The following is a 26,347-nucleotide window of genomic DNA, read 5'->3' as shown; positions in this document are numbered from 1 at the left end:
AGACCCAAACATCAGCTTTCCTGCTCCTCTGATGCTGCTTGGCCTGCTGTGTTCATCTAGCTCTACACCGTAATATCTTCGAATGGGTAGATGGTTGTTTTTCACCATTACAGAATGGGTAGGTGGTTGTTTTTCACCATTACAGACTCATTGGCCCAAAGGCCCTTTTCCTTAGCTGTAGAGCTCAAACACTTTATATAGATTGTCATGTGAAATCTTTTCCATACATTAAAACATTTTCTTATTGAAGCCCCTTGAATGGGTACACTCAAACTCAACTCAACTCATTCAGCCAGGTGTAACAGCGATCACATGCTCTAAATCTTGGAATGCAATAGGAAATACTTGACATCTCACAGCACAAAAAATCAATGTGTACAGTCGTACACTAACTTTCATTGATTTCAGAAGCAGTTAAACTAAATGCACAACACAGATTTTGCCTATTTAAACAGGTTGCAGTGCAATGTAGTGTCAGTTACAGATTGATGGAATGAACATGACACAGATATGTATTTTAAAGTTGGAAGGAAAAGCTCTTTGAGATGAATTTGTAATAGCAGTTCTGGAAAATTCCTAAACATAAAGGAGATGTGTAAAAAAGTAAACTTGAGAGGGCATTTCACGTAAAAGTGGTGGAAAAGTACTTTTAAAATCTGTATGTAAGTAATTTAAATGACATCAATTAACATGTAGCAATTGCTCCTAACATTAATGAAGACAATTAGCTTTATATTTGAGGAGGAATGGATGGAGAGACAAGGGTATGTTCAAAGAGAAGGACTTGGAAGCAATAAAGAATGTGTCAAAGCAGAGTGATCTAGATAGAGAATTTGAGAAGTGGCTGAATGATTAACCTCTAACTTTAATGTGGAGGAAGAGGAAACAGGAACTGACCTGTCATTATGGTGGAACAAATGGTGAGATGGTTCAAGTAGTCTGTCAACATAGAATGGGGTGAGAAGATGAAGTTATTTGAATACAAGGATAAGGATCTTGAATGTAAGCTTTTATTTATGGAGGTTGTATTGAAGTTGAAAACCGAAAGTACTGCAGATGCTGGAAATCAGAAACAAAAACTGAAATTGTGAGAAAATCTCAGCAGGTCTGGCAGCATCTCTCCTTAGAGCAGAGAGGGCTGAGTGGAGAGTTAGTGGAAGTACTTCAGATGCTGCCAGACCTGCTAAGATTTTCCAGCAATTTCTGATTTTGTATTGAAGTTGAATTCCCAGTGTACAGGAGCCAATGGAACTTGGAAAGATCAAAGGTGATGTAAAATCAGAGTTTCATACAGGTGACAATGAAGTCATAGAGTCATGCAGCATGGAAATAGACCCTTCGGTCCAACCAGTCCATGCCGACCGTAATCCCAAACTAAACTAGTCCCACCTGCCTGTGCTTGGCCTCTATCCCTCCAAACATTTCTTATTCATGTGCATATTCAAATGTCTTTTATACATTGGAACTGAACCGCATCAGTTCTTTGGAAGTTCATTCCACACACAAAGCACTTTCTGTGTAAAAAAAAAAAATGCCCCTTGTGAATTTTTAAAAAATCTTTCTCCTCTCACCTTAAAAATATGCCTCCTAGTCTTGAAATCCCCATCCTAGGGAAAAGACACTTGCTATTCACCTTATCTATACCCCTCATGATTTTATAAACCTCTATAAATTCACCCCTCAACCTCCAGGGAAAAAGAGTCCTAGCCTATCCAGCCTTTCCTTTTAATTCAAACTCTCCATTCCCAACAACATCCTGGTAAATCTTTTCTGAACCCTCTCCAGCTTAATAAATCTTTCCTATAACTGGGCAACCAAAACTGTACATAGTACTCCAGAAGAGGCCTCAACAATGTTCTGTACAATCTCAATATGACATCTCAACTTCTATACTCAAAGGTCTGAGCAACAAAGGCAAATGTGCTCAATGTCTTCTTAACCACCTTGAAGTTTTCTGAATAAATTCTAGTTTGTGGATGATGAATGTAGAAAGGTCACCTAGAATCATGGAATAGGACAACACAGAAGGTCGCTGAGCCCACTGAGTCTGCACCGGACCTTCAATAAGAAATCTAGTAAGTCCCCCGCCTCTTTATTTCCAAATACCCCTGCATTTTCTTCTTCAAAAGTTTAGCCAGTTCCTTCAAACACTATATTTGAATTGTATCTACCATCCATCAGGCTGTCAATTCCAAATTCTAGCCACTTGTAAGTAAAAAGTTATCTCTTATGTTATCTCTGGTTCTTTGCCAATCACCTTCAATCTGTGCATTCTGGTCATCAACTGTTCAGCCATTGGAAAAGTTCTTCTTTATTTATTTTTTCTAAACCTTTCACAATTTGAAGCACTTCCATTAACTCTCAGCTCAGCCCTCTCTGCTCTGAGGACACCAAGCTCAATTTCCCCAAAATATCCATGAAACTGTAATTGGAACCATTGAAGAAGTGAATGGAAGAAGACTAGCCTCAAAATATCAATAGCATGGGCTTAGTTGAAAGCAAGAAAGTGAAAGGTGCAGAGGTGGAAGGAAGCAATTTTGATAACAAAAGATGTGGGAACAGAACCCTTTTGGGGTCAAGTGTCCCAGAAATCATGACTAAGTTGTAATCAGAATATTGATGGAAGCATAATATATAGGAGTGAGGTTGGAAGAGCACAGCAGGTCAGACAGCATCCGAGCAGCAGGTAAGTCAACATTTTGGGCTGAAACCCTTTATCAGGACTGGGGGTTTTGGCCCAAAATATTGACATACCTGCTCCTCGGATGCTGTCTGACCTGCTGTGCTTTTCCAGCCTCACACCTGTGGACTCTGGCTTCCAGCATCTGCAGTGCTCATTGTCTCCAAGTGTTGATGGAAGCATTGCTGGCAACATATACTGATAACAAGAGCTAGGAAACAGTTTTGTTTTTATCAACAATAAAGTAAAGGGATGTTTCTAATCCAAACTTTGTTTCAATCAATTAGATACTGACTACTGTTTATATAAATTGGGAAGGACAGTTAAAAATTGTCATAATATAAAATCATAAAATAGATAGGAAAAAAGTATTAGTCCTTACAAAAAAGTAGATTTATACTGGAACAAATTACAATGTCTATGAAAATGTTTGAATACATTTATGTCTGGAAGATGATTACAGAACAGTTGAGACCCTTAAAGTTGCAAAGGAAAAGTGTAGTTGGCATGGTTGACTATATTGTTTCAGAGATGGTAGGAACTGCAGATGCTGGAGAATCCGAGATAACAAGGTGTAGAGCTGGATGAATACAGCAGGATGATGCTGCTTGGCCTGCTGTGTTCATCCAGCTCTACACCTTGTTATCATGATTGACTATATGTCCAGATTTCAACAATTTCTCATTTTTCTTTATTCATTCACAGGATGAGGGTGTCGCTGGCTAGGCAGTTTTTATTGCCCATCCCTAATCACACAAAGGGCAGTTAAGAGTCAGCCATATTTTTGTGGGTCAAGAGTCACATGTAGGCCAGACCAAGTAAGGATGGCAGTTTCCTTCCCTGAAGGATGTTAGCGAATCTAGTAGGTTTTTCCGACAAGCGGCAATGGATTCATGGTCATCAGTAGACTCTTAATTCCAGATTTTTTTAAATTATTGAGTTCAAATTCTACCATCTGCCTTGACAGCATGCTAACTCAGGTCCACAGAACTTTATTTGTGTGTCTGGATTAACAGTCCTGGTATAATACCACTAGGCCTTCGCCTTCCCTTACAGACTTTTGAGGAGATACAATTCTGAATCATGTCCAGAATTACCTATGGAACAAGCTCTATATTTTAATAAAGTAGTCTAAAGGCTGCTGTGTGAGACGCACTTCCTACCGAGATGGAGTGGAAGTCATAAGATGTAGCAACAGAAGTAGGCCATCCGGTCCATTGAGTTTGCTCCGCCATTCAATGAGATCATGGCTAATCTGAAAAAACCTCAATTTCACTTTCCTGTCTTTTCTCCATAACCCTTGAATCCCTTACTGATTACAAAGTGAAATAGAAGATTTTTATATACTTAATGACCTTGCCCCTACAGCATTCTACAGTAAAGGATTCCATAGATTCACGATCCTCTGAGAAAATAAATCCCTTCTCAGATCTGACTTAAATGTGTGACCTCCTTATTCTGAGATTATTCCCTCTCGTCCTAGAATTGCCCATAATTTAGAATAATCTTTTCTCATCTACCCTGTCAATTACTCCAGAACCTTGTATGTTTCAATAAGGTCACCTCTCCTTCTAACCCCAATGAGCGCAGGTCAACCTACTGAATCTCTCCTCATAAAAGAGTCCTTCCATCCTGGCATCAGCCTAGTGCACCTTCTCTGGACTGCCTCCAATGCCTATATATCTTTCATTAGATAAAGAGCCCAAAACCTTCCACAGTACTCCAGCTGTGATCTGACTAGTGACTTACATAGTTTCGGCAAGACCTCACTATTTCTGAACTTTGGAATAAAGGCCAACATTTAATTTGCCTTCTGTATTTCCCACGGAACTTGTATGATGGCTTTTTGTGAATTTGCCATGAAGACTTCCAATCCCTCTGTGTTGTAGCTATCTGCCTACTTTTTCTATTTAAATAATATTCAGCTTCTCTATTCTTCCTGCCAAAGTACATAATCTCACATTTTCCCACATAATATTCCATCTGCTGAGCTTTTTGCTGACTCACTTAACCTGTCTATATCTCTCTGAAGACTCAAACTTGGCTGTAGTACATTGACTTAACTCACCTAAGTTATTAACATATATTGTAAATAATTATGGCCGTATCACTGATCCCTGTGGTACTGCACTAGTTACAGGTAGCCATTCTAAAAATTCCCCTCTTATATCAACACTGTGTCTCCTGTTAGTTAAGCAATCCTTTGTCCGTGTTAAAATACTACCTCCACACCAAGGGCCCTTAACTTATTAAGTAACCTAACATGTATTACATCATCAAACACCTTCTGAAAATCCAAATATATTATCTCCATTACTTCCCCTTTATCTATCGTGCTTGTTACCAACTCAGGCGATCCTGATAATAAATTTGTCAGGCATGATTTCCCTATCCTGAAGCCATGCTAACTCTGCTTGATCATTATTATGTATTTTTAAATGCTTTGCAATTACACCCTTTATATTAGACTCTTAACATTTTCCCAATAATAGATGTGAAGCTAATTGACCTATAGTTACCTGATTTTTGTCTCCTTCATTGTTACATTGTGTTACATCTGGCAGTTTTCCAATCCTCTGAGACTTCATCAGAATCTAAGGATTCTTGGAAGATTGGTGACTCAGTCTGTGCTACACTTTCATACCTCTGAAAAATATCAATATCAAAGCAGAATTGAGAAAGGATTGAATGTCCTACAGTAGAAGGACATGGAAACAGGAAAGTAAATTGATATAAAGTGCTGCATTTTTTTTTCAACATGCCACAGTGAGGTGAGATGCAGTTTTAAAATCACAATTTCCCACACCTCAAGATAAATTCTTGAATGCAGCCAAAATGTCAAGAAGAGAAGGCATGTTGAGACAGGAAGTTTCTCAACACATTTTGAGGGGTGAGGAGAAGATGTATGGGCTCAATATATAAATCAAAACAATTGATTTTGATGCATTGATGAAGCAATATCAAAAATTCCTGCATTCAGTGTAAAGGATTTTGATAATCTGGATGTTCAGTAGCTACTCATGCAAAAGCAGAAAGATCTCAGCATGTGATTACAGTAAGAAAGGAGATTTTTGAAGAATGTATTTTTCTGATAACCAAAAAGAGAGGCGAATATTAATTTTCTTTTTGTAGGTTAATTTAGTTGTGCTTCACAGAGTTTATACTAAGAGATTCCATTTTAATTTTTCTGATACTAGCTGTTTTTATGAGAGCTTACCTAAAAGAATCAGTCAACCAATAGTTGTTTTTGATGTCTGATCAGCAGCTACTGTTGACAAGCTGTGAAACATTGGTATGTCAGTCATTGCTTGAACCTAAAGAGGCAAGTTTATCAGTGGAGAATTCACAGTGAGAAAATGTAAATTTAAACTCACCACAAGTATGCTTCAGAATATAAATGAATGCATTTAATGTTTGATTGATATGAACTGTTTTTAAATATTTGGGAAAATGTATCAGAAAAATTTTTCATCATATGAGATGCATAGCGCCACTTACTAGAGATGTGCCAAGAATGTTCTTCAATGAAGGATGAATGTATTCACAGGCCTATGACTGCTACATTCTTTTGGTGATAAGTTATGGTAAAGAAAAGCAATGTTGCAGCCATATGGTCATTACTATTTTTTCTCATTAGGAATATAACTGGTTGAACTATCAGCCAAAGGATATGAGTGAATCTGATGAAGCAAGAATGCTGGCTAGTTTACGACGGCAGCAACTTGAAGAAATGGAGGATGAAGGGAAGACAAACCATTTGAATGCCGTCCAGCTTGGTTACTGTGTCTATGGTGATGATAGCTTGAGTACGAGCAGTGATGATACAAGCATCTGGAGTACCCAGCATACAGGACCAGTAAGTCTGGCCAAATGGCTTCATAAATTGTTCAAACATGCATTTATAGTCAGTTTTGCAGTTGTCCGTTGTCTGTGCGAACAAGTGCTATGCAAAATCAAAATAGCATTCTTATGCACCTGAAGTTACTATTTATGAGCAAGTAATACAAATCTGCTAATGACCCTCCCTTCCATAAAATATGACTTGTCTGTCCTTGAAAACTATCACCAACTTTCATTTATTCGTCAAAGTCATTGAATGAGCTGTCACCTCACAAATCCATGCCCATGTTTTCCTCTACTAAGACTATTGCCCCTGAAACACTTGTGGGTGGAACTCAGAAATAGGAAGTGGATGATCACCTTGATGGGATTGTGCTATAGGCTCCCAACAGTCAGCAGGAAACTGAGGAGCAAATATGTAGAGAGATCTCAGATACATGTAAGAATGATAGGGTTGTAATTTTAGAGGCTTTTAACTTTCCAAACGTAGTCTGGGACTGCCATAGTGTTAAGGGCTTGGATGGTGAGGAATTTATTAAGTATTCCAAGAAGTTTTGTTTATCTAAAGGTAGACGTACCTATTGGAGAAGGAGCAAAACTTGACCTTCTCTTGGGAAATAAGGCAGGGCAAGTGACTGAACTGTTAGTGGGGGAGCACTCTGGGACCAGTGATCATGATTCTATTAGTTTTAGAAAAGGATAGGCCATATATAAATGTTAAACTTCTTAATTGGAGTAAGGCAAATTTTGATGCTACGAGACAAGAACTTTCAAAAGTTGATTGGAGTAGACTGTTCACAGGTAAAGGAAGTGGGAGACTTTCAAAAACGAGATAACGAGAGACCAGAGGCAATTTGTCCCTCTTAGAGTGAAAGGTAAGGTTGGTAAGAGTAGGGAACAATGGATGAATAAAGTTATTGAGGCTCTGGTCAATAATAAGAAGGAGGCATATGTTAAGGAAAGGCAAATTGGATCAAGTGAATCTCTTAAAATATATAAAGGTTGTAGGGGCATCTTAACAGTGAAATCAGGAGGGCAAAAGGAAGCTATGAGATAGGCTTGGCAGATAAGGTTAAGGATAATCCAAAGAAATTCTACAGGTACATTAAGAGCAAAAGAGCAACTAGGGAGAGAATAGGCCCTCTTAGATATCAATGAGGTTGTCTATGTGTGGAACCACAGGAGATGGAAAGATACTAAACAAATATTAACATCGGTTTTTACTATGGAGAAAGACATGGAGGCTAGGGAGCTCAGGAAACAATTATTGATGTTTTGGAAACAGTCCATATTACAGAAGAGGAGGTGCTGGAGGTCTTAAAAAATATAAAGGTGGATAAATCTCTGGGTCCTGATCAAGTGTATCCCAGGACATTGTGGGAAGCTAGACAAGAAACTGCGAAGCCCCTAGCAGAGATATTTGTTTCACCTACACCCAGGGTTGGCTGATGTTGTGACTTATTTAAGAAAGGCTGTAGGGAGAAGTCTGGGAACTATAACCCCATGAATCTGACATCAGTGGTAGGTAAGTTGTTGGAGGGGATTCTGAGACATAGGATTTACATGCATTTGGAAGGCAAGGACTGATTAGGGATAGTCAGCATGGCTTTGTGTGTGGGAAATTGTGTCTCACAAATTTGACTGAGTTTTTTGAGGATGTTACCGAAAAGATACAAGAGAGCAGACTGGTAGACGTCATCTACATGGACTTTAGTAAAGCCTTTGACAAGGTTGCACATGGTAGATTGATTAGTAAAGTTAGATCAGATGGGATTCAGGGAGAGCTTACCAATTTGATACAAAATTGGCTTGACGGTAGGAGACAGAGGGTGGTTGTGGAGGATTTTATAGACTGGAGACCTGTGACCAGCGGTGTTCTGCAGAGATCTGTGCTGAGTCAACTGTTATTTGTCATTTGTATAGACAATTTAGATGAGAATGTAGGAGGCATCGTTAGTAAGTTTGCAGATGACACTAGAAGGTTATCGAAAGTTACGAAGGGATCTTGATCAATTGAGCCAATGGGCTGAGGAGTAGCAGATGGAGTTTAATTTGGATAAATGCGAGGTATTGCATTTAGCTAACACAAACAAGGGGAGGACTTATACAGTTAGTGGTAGGCCCCTGGGTAGTATTGTCAAACAGAGACCTAGGGGTTCAGGTATATCATTCTTTGAAAGTTGCGTCACAGGTAGACAGGATGGTTAAGAGGGTGTTTAATATACTGGAATTTATTGTTCAGACCATAGAGTATAGGAGTTGGGACGTCATGTTGAGGTTGTACAGGATATTGGTGAGGCAACTTTTGGAGTACTATGTACAGTTCTCATCCCCCTGCTATAGGAAGGATATTATTAAATTAGAGAAAGTACAGAAAAGATTTACATGGATGTTGCCAGGAGTACAGGGTCTGAGTTATAGGCAGAGGCTGGATAGTCTGGAACTTCTTTCACTGGAGTGTAACAGGTTAAAGGGTGACCTTATAGAGGTTCATAAAATCATGAGGGGCATACTTAAGGTGAGTAGCATAGGTTTTTTCTCTCAGGTGGGGGAGTTCAAAACTAGAGGGCACCTTACCTAGGTGAGAGGAGAAAATTTAAAAGGGACCGGAGGGTCAATTTTTTCAAACAGAGGGTGGTTCGTAAGTGGAATGAGCTGCTAGAGGAAGTGGTAGATGCAGGTACAGTTAAAGCATTTAGAAAACATTTGGATAAGTACATGAATAGGAAAGTTTAGAGGGTTATGGGCCAGGCAGGCAAGAGGGACTAGTTTAGTTTGGACAACTTGGTTGGCATGGACGAATTGGACCAAAGAGTGTGATTCTGTGCTGTATGACTGTATAATTCTATGACTCTATAAGTGGCTCTATTAGTCACAAATGATATCACACAAGACTTTGATGAAGATAAACTCTCCCTCCTTGTCCTTCTCAACCTATCTACAGCTGTTAACATCATTGACTCTTCCTCCTTCCTTTAAAATCTCTCTACAGTTATTGAGATGAGCGGAACTACGCTTGCTATCCATTTTATTTTTAAATTCAATTTAAAGTTCCATCTTTTTCTGTTTATTTATAGTCAGAGAATCACCTAAACCAACCTCACTTCCTGCACCTGTATTTTTATCTTTCGTATCACCCAAGGATCTGACATTGCCCTCTTTTCTCTCATTTGTACATACTGCCTCTTGATGACATAAACAGCAACAATAACAATATTTAGTGTCTTTAATACAACAAAACATCCCAAGATGCTTCACAAAGAATCACATGAGAACATAAGGAGATATTAGGTCAGATGACAAGAAGCCTAATCAAAGAGGTAGGTTTTAAAAGTGTCTCAAAAAAGCAAAAAGAGATAGCAATGTGAGCACAGAAGTTTGAGTCAGAAGTAACTGAAGGCACAACTTCCAGTGATGCAGCAATTTAGACACTCAAAATGTATTTTATATAAAATGAAAGACTAATATGGGTATAGGGGCTTTATCTAATAGCAATTTTTACCATTGTCCGTTATGCAAAAATTGCATTGAAATAAAATTGTACAAGTCTTCTGTGAATGATCCCCAGCAGCAATAGGTATGAATCGACTCAGAATTTCCTGGATTGATGTAAATCCAATGATATGACAAAATCTACGCCTAATTCTATGCTGATTTTGTCAATACAATTGAAAATTTCTTGCCAAATTCATGAGTATTTGCCAAAACATGAAATCCAACAAATAAAAACAGAAACCATCATTCATAAAAACTGCTCAAGAAAATTGCAATATTTGACCCATGTGCCTTATTTAAATCCGTAATTGCTAAAATTTAAAAAAAATCATAATATTAAAGCAAACTGAAAGATCAAGTAAGCTTAGTCTGGTTTTGTTGCCTCATTGATATAGTTGGAATGATTGGTACCATCATGAAGAGATTGGAGATTTTTAATCTGAGTAATGTCTGATAACAATTTGATTATACACTCCCAGAAGTGTTTGAACCTGTGGTATTCCACAATTGTCAAGTGTTGTCTACAGACTAAAGCTCCCTCCTGCCTTTGCTATACAGACAAAATTCAGAATCTGCCTTTTTTACAATCGACTAGACTGGCTGCATTTAATTAGGAACTGCTAAGCACAAGCTCTATGAACAGCTGAATATATATCGTTAATGGATTTCAAAAAGACACAATCAATATAATTACATTCTCTACTTGTCACACAGCAAACACACAAAATAAATCACTTCCCTATGGTATAGTTTTTATCGAGATTTCAATAAACTTCCACACGCTACTCAAGTTATCAGCATTAATTTTGTGCTGTGTGACAAACCACATAAAAAGCCTTACATTTTGTGATTTTCTAGATACTTGATTTGTCTCTTCCCACTCTCCAGGCTTTCATTTAGCAGGTCCTGCTACAGACAGTTGCAGTGCTTTGAAACAGACTTCCTTCTTTGCCCACATTACTTCCACCAGGACAGGGTGATTTTGAAAACCCGGAGACTTGCCTGTGTCTCCTTATTCTTTCCACTTGTTATTCCAGACAGAATCAGTCTGAAGAGAAAACAGCCAACCTTTAATAAGTATATTATCACTTTGAGTAAGCCTGTAGAGTCCATCGGTAATTGTGCTGCAAAAGTGGGCACATTCCCCTTTGAGTACCAAACCTGTCAGATTGAAACAAAATCTAGGTGAAAATACTCACGCAGTAATTATGACTTTGGATATGTATAATGAATAGCTGAATTAATAAACCCATTTACCACATCGCACAAAGTTGAGTTACTCACCCATCACCTCGCAACTTTCTTCAGCAATTGCATTTCATGTTCATCCACCACCATTTATCTTTACACTCTTGTCTACAGCAAAATTATTACATCTGCCCATTATGGTTAATTCCATAGAATGGCCGCCAACTTTGGTCCTTTGAGTTCAAGGAAGTAGGGGAATATGAGTCGTGAATTAATTTGAGGTGATGGTCATGTCAGCTTTTGATGTTGATATTCTTGAAACATTTTTGTTCAGCTGATGATAGACTAACATGATTCAGTCTGATCAGTTTTGTTTAAACTTAGAAATGGTTCTAGTAGAAAAGAAAGCAAGTGCTTAGTTATGTTCTTTCTTAGGCAGTTAACTTAAAAACTGATCCATTCATCCAGGAACTGTGTGAATTTATACCCTCTTAGGAGATTCCCCTGGTCAATGGTGTACTCCCAATCAACTGAAGCTTTATCTGTGTAGTTTCATTGAAGCTTAGCCTTTTTTTTGCTGCCTTAGCAGGAACTTTTTTTTTAACTTTGTTAAGAATCGTTGATGGAATTGGAAAGATACTGCTAACCAGGTGTAGTTTGGCGTGGAGTGAATGTTCCTTTTCAATAACTAGTCTTCACCACAATCATATAGGGAATTGACAAAAACAGAAGCTTAAATTTTTTAACACCTAAAAGGATAATCTTAAGGGAAATCAGTTTCTGCAAGCCTGGAGGTACGGTACTATGAAAGCAAAGCAAAATATAATTCCAGGAATAAAAGGGTTAATCTACGAAGAGGATTTCGTGGAGGACAGAACTAGCCCTTAAGTGACATCATGTGACTCCATTTAAATGTTTGTATTTGCATAGTATAATGTTAATCACATTTAGTAATTTAAAAATACATAGGTTTATTTTTAATATCCTTCCACTCCTGTCACATTAAAGCAAAAGATGTCCTAGTACTCACCAATCACAGTTTCTTTGGATTGCTTCTGAAGGGATTTTCTAATTACATGTAAGTGTTGTTGTGCTTCAAAAATCGATATGCTTGACATCTCACAGTTGTCTATTGTATTTGATCCATCTATCAGTACTTCAATGTTTATTCCAATAACTGAAGTGTGCATTATGATCCCAGCTGATGGTAATATTGAACAAATGAGATCCTAGAGAGAAACCTGGCATGATAGTCCATAGGTTTTATTTTTGCTATTTCAATACGATGGCGATAAGACACTGAACATCTTCACGTGAGGCAGACAATGTACTTATGGAGTCATAGGGTGCAGAAAAGATTTACAAGGGTGTTGCCAGGGTTTGGAGGATTTTAGCTATAAGCAGAGGCTGAATAGGCTGGGGCTATTTTCCTTGGAGTGTCAGAGGCTGAGGGGTGATTGCATAGAGGTTTATGAAATCATGAGGGGCATGGATAGGGTGAATACAGCAACCACCCTAACACACACAAACAAAGTTGAGAACATTATTTAAGTGGGCAACAACACACTACAGCAGCACAGAACTACACCAAAAAGAAGAAGAGTACCTCTTTCAGGTATTCAAAGACAATGAATGCCTGAACAACTGGGTCAGAAGATGCCTATTACACGAACGACACCAGGAAGATACTACACGCCCCGGCACACTCATCACGCTACCTTACATCAGGAACACATCTGAACTGACACGACTCCTAGGACCACTGGGCATCAGAGTAGCACGCAAACCCACATCAACCCTACAACAACTGTTCACCCGAACCAAAGACCCACTACTCACTATGGACAGGACCAATGTCATATACAAGATTCCCTGCAGAGACTGCGACAAACATTACATTGGACAAACAGGAAGGAAATTAACCACAAGGGCACCCAAACATCAACTGGCAACAAAATGACACGACCAATACTCACTCATCTCCATCCACATGAATAAGAAAAACCACCAATTCAATTGGGACAATACCAGGATCCTGGGACAGGCGAAGCAGAGACAAGCATGGGAATTCCTAAAAGCCTGGTTCTCCACTAAGAAAGCCATCAATAAACACACAGAGCTAGATCCTATATACACTCCATTGTGAAGGAAAACCGGAAGTGAGGTAACTCAGCTCAACAGACACCAAAGTTTAAAAACCAGGCAGGAAAACACACCGACACTTCATCGGAGGCTGCACTGATGATGTTACCCAGCAGGGTAATGAAACGACTGCGGAACAACAAACCAGCTCAGCGAGCCAACCAACCACAACAGAATGTCCAAGGTCTTTTTCCCAGGATAAGGGAGTCCAAAACTAGAGGACATAAGTTTAAGGTGAGAGGGGGAAGATTTAAAAGGGACTTAAGGGATAAATTTTTCACACAAAGTGTGGTGCATGTATGGAATGAGCTGCCAGAGGAAGTGGTGGAAGCTGGTACAATTACAACATTTGAAAGATTTCTGGATGGGTATATGAATTGGAAGTGTTTAGAGGGATATGAGCCAAGTGCTGGCAAATGGGACTTGATTAATTTAGGATAGCTGGTCAGCATGGACACGTTGTACTGAAGGGTCTGTGTCCGTGCTGTGCTACTCTACGACTCTATGACTATAAAAGATAATATATGTATTATGTTATATGATTTGAAGTGGTCCTTTAACAATTTTCAAAAAGATTCAAACCTTTTGTCCCCACTACAATATTACAAACCCTCAAACCTCAGTGAAGGGTCACCCTGTCTTCACACTAAAGTTTCTTGTTTAGTTAGCACAGCTGTATTCGGGTTCTTTTTGTCAAAGATCTGCATTCACTTGATGCTATTATCTTCAGTTAATGTCTCTTCAGAGACTCTTAAACAGGTTGCAAGCTCTACCTACTTACTCCTCAATCCTACATCTTCAGCTGTCTGTAGGATATCTTCCTCTCTCAAAAGCCTTCTTTTGTGGAGATTTTTGTCTTACTGACCTCTAAGACGGTCATGACTTCTTCTGTCCTGACTGTTTTGGAACTTGCTGAACTAACAGTCAAAATTCTTTCTCTCTGAATGAACCTACTTCCCCTCAAGCCATAAAATGTGACTTTAGAGTCAGGCCATTCAGTGGCATCTCCCTTATTTCCATGCATTTTGTTAAAGCACCAACTCCCCTTATTTGTATGCCACTTCTAAGAAAGTAGACAGTGCAAATTACCAACATGTAAATCAGACCAAGTGCTTGTCAGCGGCAGCTGCAGCTTGCCTATTACTTGTCACGGCCATCATCTAAGTTCCTCTTCACAACATGTCCCTGCGTGGCCACCATCATCCTCAATCCGTCATCCACACAAGTTGGTGTTACCAAACCACCAGCCTCACAGCATCACCATGCCTGCTTTTGGACCAACTCACACATCAGTTCAGCCCTTTAATATCTTACTTTGGACCTCAGGGACCCTAGGACTTGCAGGGTTCTGCCAGGCCATTTTCTGTGCAGGGACATATGCATCTCATGCATTTCCACAGGATGCAACTTATGGGTCATAGTTTGTCTTTTTAAGACACTAACTGACTTTAGCCGGCATATAGGCTGTCAGCTTCTGTGTGACTCACATTGCTTTCTAAGCCCAGAGGGAAAGGCAAGCAGCTCCTGAGGATGGGGCTGACTTAGTGAAGCGTAACTGTTTTCTTTAAGTTCAGAGTATGACATATTAATATTGCAAGAAGCAATATATTTTACCTAATGCAGAGCAAGCTTGAGAGCTTCTATTACTGAGATGTTCACAGCAGGGAGTGACAGTCTATTAAGGTGACGTCATGGTTTACATTACCAGAGTGAAATTTTGAACTCATTCAAAACCCACTGATTTGCACAGAGTTAATATCCGACCCCTGGTGTCTCACCCTTTATAATCATCAATGCAACTTGGAATGTGCAAATGGAAATCATGTTTTATTAATTTGAAGACATCGACATTTCAAGTGTTGTACGTTTGGTGCAGGCATTGAACTTGCAAATGGTTACTAAAATAAATTAACAATTATTTGCAGTGACACTGTTGAACGAAAATGTTCCATAAGATATTGAAAATAAAACAGGATAGTTTATCATATAAGTAAGCTTATTTTGTAGAAAATGTTTGAACGTCCACCCATGACATTTACCTTATAGCTAAGGATCTTATTAAGTAATTAGTGACAAGTAAGCCTAGCATGTACTAAACTAAATGCAGAATACTGCAGATGCTGCAAATATGAAATAAAAACCTGGTGAAACTCACCAGGTCTGGCAGCATCTGTGGAAAGAGAAAAACAGTTAATGTCTAAGTTCCAACGAAGAACCATACTGGACTCAAAACATTAATTTGGTTTCTGTCTCCACAGAACTGCTGAGTTTTTCCAACACTTCTGTTTCTAGACTAGCAAATGCTATCCTACTTCTAGAAAGAAAGTTAATCAGATGGTTACTTCATCTCGAAGCACCAGAGATATCCATGGGCAAGAACATCCCAACTCCAGTAAATACTGAGAATGTGAGTGACATATTAATTTAGAGAGGGAAGTATCATGAGGAATCATGGGATAACAAGGTGTAGAGCTGGATGAACACAACAGGTCAAGCAGCAGCAGAGGAGCAGGAAAGCTGACGTTTCAGGTCTAGAGCCTTCTTCAGAAATGGGGGAGGGGAAGGGGATACTGAAAAAAATAGGGAGAAAGGGGGAGGCTGATAGAAGATGGATAAATGAGAAGATAGGTGGAGAGGAGACCGACAGGTCAAGGAGGCGGGGTTGGAGCCAGTAAAGGTGAGTGTAGGTGGGGAGTTAGGGAGGGGATAGGTCGGTCCAGGGAGGACAGACAGGTCAAGGATGCGGGATGAGGCTAGATGGGGTGGGGCTTGAGGTGGGACGAGTGGATAAGTGGAAGGACAAGTTAGGGAGGCGGGTACGGACCTGCTGTGTTCATCCAGCTCTACACCTTGTTATCTCAGATTCTCCAGCATCGGCAGTTCCTACTATCTCATGAGGAATCATGTCAGGACTGCCTAGTAATATCAGATATCTTCTCTTCCTGCTTGGTCAATTTGCCATGATGGATGAAGGCTTGCAATTTTATTTATAAAACAAAAGTAAGATACTGCTCATAATGAAAATCCGATATAAGAATTAAAAATAAAAGTAGAATTACTCAGCTGGAAGACAGCATCTGTGGTGAGAGGAACAAAATTGGCATTTCAGGCCAATGATGTTTCATCAAAACTAAGGTATACTATCAGATGTCTAGAAAAATATTTCTTTTCCCATTTTATGTTGGCCTGGAGCAATGTTTCTGAAACTATTTTCAAATGTGGCCCATTTGAACTCTCTGAAATTAACATGAACCCAGATGTCAATGAATATAAGGCATCAATAAAAAGGAGCATTTTAACATATGATATATAAACATTAAAATTCATATAAAATAAATCCACACATGTTACATCATGTTTGAGAATGAAAATTTGTGTTAAAGTACTTTATAATGATCTTATTGGGCAAAATCTTTCCAGGCCATGAATGACATAGGCTTTAGTGAGAAATTTGAGATGTTGAGTGAGGCCTTTCTCAGCATAGACACCAGCAAGTCATGTTTTCCAATCAAGTCCTGGATGTCGAGACGAGATTCTTCCAGCAGGCAGCTAGAGGGCTACTAACAGGGCCTATTGCTCATTATCATCCTCATTACTATTCTCATCTCACCTCATCAATATGCAGGCTTCCATGCTTCCACTAGATTGAAACAAGATACCAGGAATTCACAGCATGAAACTCAGAGTGGATATCTGATGACTCTAGCTTACACCTTGCTCCTCCAGACATCACTCTTGGACAGCAGCCACTAACACCTCAAGACATACTCCAGGGCAGCAGCATACACCTCACATTCATAGATATTGGCACCTGACAAGTGCCAGCCTCACCATATCATCATGGCACATCCCAATGCACTTAACATACAATTCAAAATTTTTAAACATTTTTATTTAATCAACCTGCTCAAGGATATTATTACACATATCTGGAGCAGGTGGGACTTGAAGCCTGGCTTCCCAGTCCAGAGGTAGGGACACTTCCACTGCACCATATAGACCAGTTCTACACTTTAAAGCTGCTTTTACATTATTTCTGTGAAGCCTTCTTATGGCTTCAAGGACCTGACTTTAAAATATTTTTTCTGTGTATACCTTTTTTAATGTTTAGGTTTGAACAGATGGTGCAATATATCTGAGAATTTTATTAAAAGAGAATAGAGACAACTTTCAACTAACAGCTACTCTTTGCTGACCTTGTAAACAGCTTCCAGCTGAAAATCTAAAGTGACTGGGAAGGGTAACTTAACTATCCCACTGACACTCAAGATCAACTTGGAATAAAGAGTTACAGAAAATCTCTGTCTGCCCATTCAAGGCTCCCCAAGGATTGTCCTCCATATTATCTAAATCTTCAGTCAGGTAGTTGTCCAACCTCATATAACTGATGAGATGTAATAACGAGATCATTTAGTGCCAGGTTTCACCAGGATCTTTATGAGGCCAATGTCTCAAAATGGCCTGCATCTCATACCAACAAAGACATCTGCTCTGATGGAAACAAAAGACTGTTCCCCGTCACCCCAATGATTCATAAATCCTATTTTGAAAATATGTGCGTAAACATTTATGATATACAATTCCAGCAAGTACTAAAAATTACACTTCTCGTGTTTTTGAAATGTTTGTGGTCTAATGGTTTCTTGCATCCACAGCAACAGTTAATTCATATTCTATATAGAAATGTGCACGTTGTTATTTAGCTGAAAGTGTCAATTTATTTTGACTGATGAATCCTTCGATGTGCCGATAACTCAGGATAATCTGTCAGACTGTGAACATTTTGAAATCAGATTAATGCTTTGACATATTGCCTGAAATTTGTATTCATGGGTTCTGCTGTTATAAGTTTTACATGTATCACAGTATTAAAATTGCACAGTCTTCCTCCTCGTTCAGTTGCCATAAGTAAGTATGACTATTATCCAGGAAACAAATTAAAAACTTGTGCATGAGGTTTGTTATGAGTGAAATGCTAGCATATTTGGATGAAAATGAAATACTTGGTCTCTCATACTAAGCTAACTTCTGTTTTTACTGCCAGTTCTGAAGGAAATAGCAACAAAATACTGAAGTGCTAAAAAGTCTAAAGCCTCAGTTTTAACCTGACTTGTCCATTGGTTTCAATGGAGCTAAAAATTGAGTGTAGTGTAAATTGGACATTTGATCAGGTTTCATTCAGCATATTTGGCTAAAATTATGTCTAAAGAATCCTGTTACAGGCTGGAGAATTTATGGGCCCATTCACAGAACCACACAAAGATTGTTCTTAAGCATCCAAAACATTTTTAAATTTAAAATAAATACACAATGCTGTAAATAATCAGCAAGTGAGGCAGTTTTTTGAAGAGTCAACTGTCATTAAGGGCTTGAACAAAAGTTAAAGATTTTATAGAAGTACACAAAATTTCCCATTTTCCCTGTTTTTAGGCCCAGATTGACAAAAAGCGTGGACCCAGTTTCTGTATTAAACAGAATTACTGTTTATTACAAATAAATAGATTCTATCTACAGATTATGAACCATTGACATATAATTGTACTAGTTAAACACTAACCCCACCTTTTAAAATGGCTGCTGCATACACAGACAGACACAAAAAAATTATGTTATGGGCAGAGGGAAAGACTGCAAAGGCAGTTCAATGGTGATGTCCAGTGTTCATTGATTTGTCAGGATTTGTTGCTCCATGATTTTCCTTCTCCAGGTACTTTTCTTTGCTTGCCGGAGGCACAGAGCAACTGCTTCACAATTTATGAAGTCTCTGATTTAGTGGTAAAAGCCACAGGTTACTGTAACTGATGAGGAAAATAATCTGGCTTTCTTCCATCTTGAAGTTCTTTTATACCACAAAGACAAGGACAGCCTCTTCCGAACCAAAGTCCAATGCCTTCTGACCAAACGTTCACAACCCCAGCTGTTCAGCTACTTGGGAACCAATTACAAGAGTTGAACCAATTACAACAGTTGTTGGCAGGCAGAAGGCATTTGTTATCGATAACTAGACACAGTTCCACAGACCAATCAGCTAATGTTGCCAGTCAAATCTGCCTTCATTCAACCCCCCTGGGCTCCAGCTCATCTGGAACAACTTTCACCCGTCACCTTTTAAACAAATAGCAGTGTAAACAGCACTTATAACGACCATCAGTTAACTTGCTTTTGAAAGGTGCAGTGATCCTTTTTGCAACCCTTGGCTTTTAAAAGACCCTTTACCTCATTTCAGTCAACATTCAAAAATACAGAGAAATAAATAGATATGGGCTAGCCAAACAATAGCCTGATGTAGTTATACTTGTGGAATCATACTTTACAATAGTTCTGCCTGTGGTGACTGGCAGAATAGGATGGGTGGGCCATGGGGTGTTGGAGGGGGTACATAGGTAATGAGGTGAGTTTAGGAAAGCCTGTTAATGAACACAGAAATAAACCCTTCATGAAACTCCTCAAAATTGACAATTAGCCAATTTTTGGTAAAATTCAACCTTCTGTTACCATGAAAATACAGAGTCTGGCTGAAACCTACCCAAGAATATAAAGTATGAAATTTTTATGAAGCACTTTAAAAACACAGGTTTTGCTGTTAAAATAACTTTTATGTTCATCTATAATATGTGAATTCAAATCATAAACAAAATCTTCTTATTCTGCTGTTCCATTTTTGCTGGTGTCCGGTGTCATGTTAATTTAAGAGTTTTATACATAGAGAATGCATGGGAGTTGTGCATCACTGGTGATATCAGCCTTTATTGACTACACCTATTTGCCTTTGAGAAAGTGATAGTGAGTTAAAATGGGATAATTGGTCTGTTCAAGCACTGCCATAGTCCTTTGCTTTATTCATATGTATATAATCCAGCAAGGGTACATAATATTGTTGGTATGGACTTCATCCTGTATCACATGCACTAATTCCATTGAATGCTGAAATGCTGGTGTAACTTTGACAATTTGATGCAAATGCATTGGTCCACAGTCTTGATAGTAATAAAAGGTAAACAAAGAGAAATACTAACATTTTTAACCTCTTGAAGTCTAACCACTTCACCCATTTGAAATGGCCTAGTAGCATTTTTGTTTCACGACAAATCATTAAAAATTCTATAAATACTTGATTACCTGTCAAAATCTTTTTGGACCTTTCTGACTCTGACTGCTAATTTTTAAGACCTTTATGTTTTCAGCTACTCTCACCCCTCTGAAATGATCCAACAAAGCCACAAGAATCAAGGAGGTAGCTAAGCCAATTAAGGCGAAAAAGCAATTAAGGATGGTGAACAAATGTTGGCCTACACAGCAATGTCCACAGCCCATGAAAGACTGAAACAAAATAATAGTATATTTATGGAGTGATGCTATTACTTTGTAGATTTTCTCAGCTAATTTAAATCAAAAATTAAAACCTGTTTTCATTATATTCTAGTTTCTACATTCACTCTGCTCAATGTAAATGTATTTAGATGTGAATTTATGTTCATACTCTTTAGTTTCTCGTTTGCCATGAAAATTGTTTAATGTAACTGGTTACTTGCACAGTCTAACAGGAGCACTGCTGCTCCATATTGTGAATGCCCAGTAAAGAATACTACAGTCAGTTGCAGCACCATCGACAGAGCTGAAATTCTCATTAGAGCTATGGTAGAGACTTAGTTCATGGTTAGCGGCAAGTAGCCTTGCTCTGAGTTAGTTGCTTTGTTGTCCTATTGCATGTTATCAAGAAAATTACATCAGTTTCAGTGTCGAGAGAACAGTGACATATAGCTGTAACATTTTGAGACTAAGCAAATTGAAAACAAATTCCCCCTGATGGAATAGTCGGGACAGAAAATTCAAATTTCTCTCCTTAAAAAAAAACCGCGACCTGTATCAAGTAATCAATTATTTCAGGGAGATGTACCGCAGAGTGCCCTTTATAAGAGTTAATGGCTTCATAAATCTGCTCCAGCTCTGATTGCTCATTTTTGCTCAGGCTAGTTCCAACAGTAAAATATCAGAAACAAACAGAGTTGGGCTACGTAACTATTGTTATAGAACAACAGTGTTGTTTTACTTAGGTTCAAGCTAGTTACAAAAGCGAAAATAGATATTACATTGAGTTGGTCTGCCGTCAATGGCAAAGCAAACATTTTGAAATTCAACAAGGTGACCTTACTTACTGAAATTTTAAATATTTTTCTTATAGAGAGTTACAAAGTAAATGTCATTTATTAGCTTCTGTATCAAGGAATAGAGCTTTTGTAATGGCCGCTCTTGTCATTTGTGGCTTATCTGACCGCAGTCATTTCATGCATGAACAGAAATTTCAGATTTCAAGAAGGTTCAATAATTTCCCCATAGCCCTGCACTCAATAGAACATAAAAATGAGGTTACAGCACCACCAAGTGGTAAGTGAAGTCTCAAGTAGTTATACATGCGTGCTTAGATACATTTAGAGTATTTTATAATTCAAAACTCTATTTGTAACTTAATATGAAAAATGAAATCTCTTAAATATTCTGTATTACTTCTAGTATTAGATTGAATATTTCTAATTACTGACTAAACATGAAACAGCAAAAAAAGTTGGAGTTATATAGTGCCGTTTACATAATAAAACATACAAAGGCACTTCACAGTACCATAATCAAACAAACTGACATGAGACACAAATTAGGTTAGATGATCAGAAGCTTAAATAAAACATTAACTCTTAAGGAGTGTTTTAAATAAAGAGGGGCTATGAGGTTTAAGGAGGGAATCCCAGTGCTTAGTGCATTACATTAATGATTAATTTAAAATCCTACACATAATCTCACTTCATTAAGTCAGAATGGTTTCCTAATCATTCTATTTGTATGATGAAATACAGAATTATTTTGAATGCTTAGATTACAAATTAAATATAAACTGGTCATTTAATTGTTGAACCCTGAGACTTTTGGATTGTTTTTGTTTTAAAAATTGTACTGTGGAAATCAATGCTAAGTCTACCATTCATTGTACATCTTTAGTTGCCTAATTAAATTGCTACAGTCCTTGTGGTCAACGTACTCTCACAATGCTGTTACGCAAGGTTTCAGATTTTCAACACAACAACATTAAAGGAACAGTAATATATATTCAGGTCAGGACCCTGTACAACTGGGAGAACAACTAGAAGTTAATCACATTCCCCATGTGTCAGTTGCCATTGTCAGGAGTGGTGGGAGGTTTGGGAGTTACTATAAAAGTTGCTTTGATGAGTTGCTGCACTGTATCTCGTTGACTTTACATGTTGCAGTGACAGTACTCCTGTACTTCTCCTATCCAGGCACCATGAGTGCACTTCATTATATTTCATACTTATGCATTGTAAATGTTGGTGAGATTTTGATGAATCAGGAGGTGAGCCACTTATTACAGATAGCAACCCTCTGACCTGCTCTCATATCCACATCATTCAGATTGGCTTTTAGTTTACAAATAGTTATATGTTAGAAGTGCTGAACTGACTTCTGGCTGATAGTAAGAATTAGCTGAATACTAGGATAAATTTTCTTTTCAACTTGTGAGATATGATTGGCCTTTTTATTTGACAGTCATACTTTCAGTTTAGGACCTTTTAAAAAAGAAAACCTCTGTCCTTTTCCTCGCAGACAGGGAATGTATTCAAACATTCCAACCTTTTATTTTTCTGTGTAAATTATAGGTCATGTTATTCCTCCCTTTTGCATAAACTGCTACAGAAATTCCTATTCTAAGTACTTATGAAGCAACTTCTATAACTAATTTTATTGGAAAAAGTAATGAGGTTTCTTGTGTCAAGCCACTGCAGGGATTGTGCAATTAGAAATTGAATATACTCATCTTGCTATAACTCAACCCAGTACAGGGACTGTGGAATTTTATATTCATTCCTTTATATTTTCTAAGTCTTTTGAGAGAACAAGTCTCTGGACTTTGCTTGCTTGATTAAAAATGTACCAATTTAAAATAATCTTTACTTGCCATTACCTTACAGATGTTCCTGTCTTTTACAGCCAGTCAATCAAGGCCATCACTACCAGAATGAAATGCTTTTGACTCTGTCTCAGAAAAAAATGAATCCACTTCTTCTTTCAAATCCACGGTAAGCACAGACAGTAACAGTACGCCTTAGGTTTTCACTAATATTACCAACGTTTCAACTTAATATATTGCAGCATTCATGCCGATGTCTCAATTATTTTTACACTGCTACCCAAGCTTGCCTTTGCACTCTTTGTATTTTTTATTTACCTCAGAATTAGACTAGTTTGTCCATGAGCAAAACCACAAAGATCAGATTATTTAAACATGTTCCTGGTGCTATGATTTTGGAGGATCAATAGTGTGATGTATTTCTTTATCAAGACTTATTACAAACTCCTGTCTTGGGATCCTTCCTTTTTATTAACCATGTATTAGTGTGAATGCATTGTCTTTAATCCTTTCTGGAATTTTATGAGAATGTTGCATTTATAGTTTCACTGCACTTTTAACTTGAGGATTGGGAACAAATTTCACAATTATTGAGTTTTCTTACCATAATCTGTCTGTTCTCTGTATTTTTAAACAGATCAAAACTTAATTTAAAAAAAAAGGTAGCCTTATATTTTGTGCATCTTCTACCCACTTAACATAATCTGGGGAGCATTCTCTAGTGCTTGGAGAAATTTATAGCGGAAAATCACATCAAACACTTGCTTTATTTAGTAGCCCCGAAATGCAGAAATGGATATTTCAGTCAGATCAGCACTAGAGGATGGGCACATCATCAATTGAAGCAGACTGACAGGCTTCATGCCGTCAGAATTAGCCCATGCCCACACATCATTCACTACCTCAACTATGGCTAATCAGCTTCCACTGTATTTGTGGGTTTCGCCTCCAGCAGGGTGTTTGTACACGATGCGGCAATGCATATGTTAGCTCCCATAACATAAGAACTAGACATGGGGGAGTGTGGTATTGGAAGATTCAAAGGACATTTATTATATTTCTTGATATATACATATATTATTGTCATTGACTCTTGAGAATCTGGGATAATATTAAGCTTTCACCACCATGTCATATCTCAATGTACCCCAGTTAATATGAGCCTGAGATCTTTATACTCCCAGCTCACATGCTATGTTACAGTACTGACATGTTGGGCATCTCTGTCAAAGGTATACTGCATGCTTCATATCTAGTGCTCATCTGTTGTGTGTTCTCAGGTGGCAGTACCATCCAATTCAAGGAAGGAATTGTCAATCACATTGGAATATCATTTGTTGTCATTTGCTGTAACAGGGACTACTGCTGCAAGCAGCACCCTGTAATAGCCCATTTTTGTGGCAGTCGAAAGATACAGTTCTTCAAATTTCCATGCTCTTTGGTAGAGACTTCAGTGACAGTGTTATTGTCAAGTACAGACTGTTCCCAGTCGTCAAAGTCATTATGATACAATATATCTTACATGAATCCTTGTACCTGCCCGATGAATATCCTGACAGCATTAAGGTCTCTATACAGTGCATCTTTTACTGGTAATCATCATCCGTTTTAACAATGTGACCCAGTTATTGTAATCATGTTGTTTGAACATTGCAATGATTCTTTCTGAGTTTGAAAGCAATGGCATCTCTTTGTTGGGAATTTAATGCTGCAAACAGATGAAATTAATTCAATCTGTGTTCCTATTTCTGATATATAGTCCAATTTTTAACTCCATGCAACAATCTACTCAATACACAGGCATTATAAATTCTCAGTTGTAGGACAATTGTGAATTTGGGGTTTTCCCATGCTCTTATCTAAAGCTTTCCTAAAAGTACTGCCTCAGCAGCTCTATAAGCAGAAATTATTTTGTTCAGGCAAGGTACCGAATTTTGAGAACTATAATCTCTGTGACAAGAATCTTCTTGTATTCTTCCCTTTGTGTTTGTAGTAATGCTTGCATAAGGTTTATGATATTTATTACAGGAACATGTTTTCCATCAGCTGTTGGGTGCAGCTGGATGCAGAATGAATTCGGGCACAATGGCTAAAATACCAGTTGAGCTAAATAAATGAGGTCTTGTAGTGCCAATGATAATGTCCCTATCTGTCAGCCAGACAGCTTGGGTTCAAGCCTCACCTATCCCAGAGATATGAAAAAAACATATCAAGCATGTGTTTTAAAATTAGTTTACAGCATTTAATTTGTCCAAGACTTATGTATTTTGGTATTATTTAATGAGTGCAACATAAAATGATACTTGAAATAAACATTAGTATTTCAGGCAGTTTATTGTGATACTGATGAATGCAGTTCTCCCATTATTAAACATATTTTAAAAATCGCAACGTATCTTGAACAATCCAAGCAGGTTGGGAAATACCACAATCTTGATTTGATTGGATAATTATCAATTTCTATAAAGCATGTGCAGATGACTGCCTTCCACATGTTCATGTTCCAAAAAGTATGACCCAGAGAATCAAAGAACACTAAGTATTTTGAAATGCTTCATGAACTGAAAGTTCAGGAGATTGAATCATTTTGTGGTATTTGGGGGTTTTAGAATTCTGATGCATCAAAGAAGTAACAATATATTGAAATTGATTTTTAAAAATCAACTATTTATTTAACAGATATTGAATGAAAATATTTTATTGATACATTGTTTCATAAAAGGTATTATCATTACTAGTTCCAATTCTTAAATACATTCACTTTTATCAAAGCATCTGTAATATTCGCTGGGAATTTTCCCCAAATCATCTGTGAAAAAGCCCAGGAACTACACTTTTCTCCTTATTCCAATATGTGGCATTCATTTTCCCAGGCACAGTTATGGATTCTGCAAGAGTAGATTCATCCTATATTTTGAATGTAAAACATAATCCTCAATTACACTTGCGTTGCATTTTAAGAAATTTCTTTTATCAGACAATACTCATTGCAAAACCTGAAAAAGTAACTCCTCAGTTTTCGGTAGTAGAAACGTTTATACAATTGGAAGGATAATATTTTATAGAGCATAGAACATAGAACA

At 37.9% G+C, this 26,347-nt stretch overlaps 1 protein-coding gene across 4 annotated transcripts in view; it reads left to right on the top strand.

Annotated features, from left to right (window-relative positions):
• Positions 1 to 26,347, top strand: part of cfap20dc (CFAP20 domain containing) — a 342,974-nt gene that overhangs the window by 236,696 nt on the left and 79,931 nt on the right. For all 4 annotated transcript variants that reach the window (XM_048606448.1, XM_048606449.1, XM_048606447.1 and 1 more), the window contains 2 exons: positions 6,318 to 6,536; positions 23,345 to 23,433. In XM_048606448.1, coding sequence (XP_048462405.1) covers positions 6,318 to 6,536; positions 23,345 to 23,433 — 308 coding nt within the window. The remainder of the gene's footprint in view (positions 1 to 6,317; positions 6,537 to 23,344; positions 23,434 to 26,347) is intronic.

This window comes from Rhincodon typus, chromosome 16 (genome assembly GCF_021869965.1).
Source record: "Rhincodon typus isolate 14 chromosome 16, sRhiTyp1.1, whole genome shotgun sequence".
Classification (NCBI taxonomy): domain Eukaryota; kingdom Metazoa; phylum Chordata; class Chondrichthyes; order Orectolobiformes; family Rhincodontidae; genus Rhincodon; species Rhincodon typus.
This window is presented reverse-complemented; position numbering and strand designations above follow the sequence as displayed.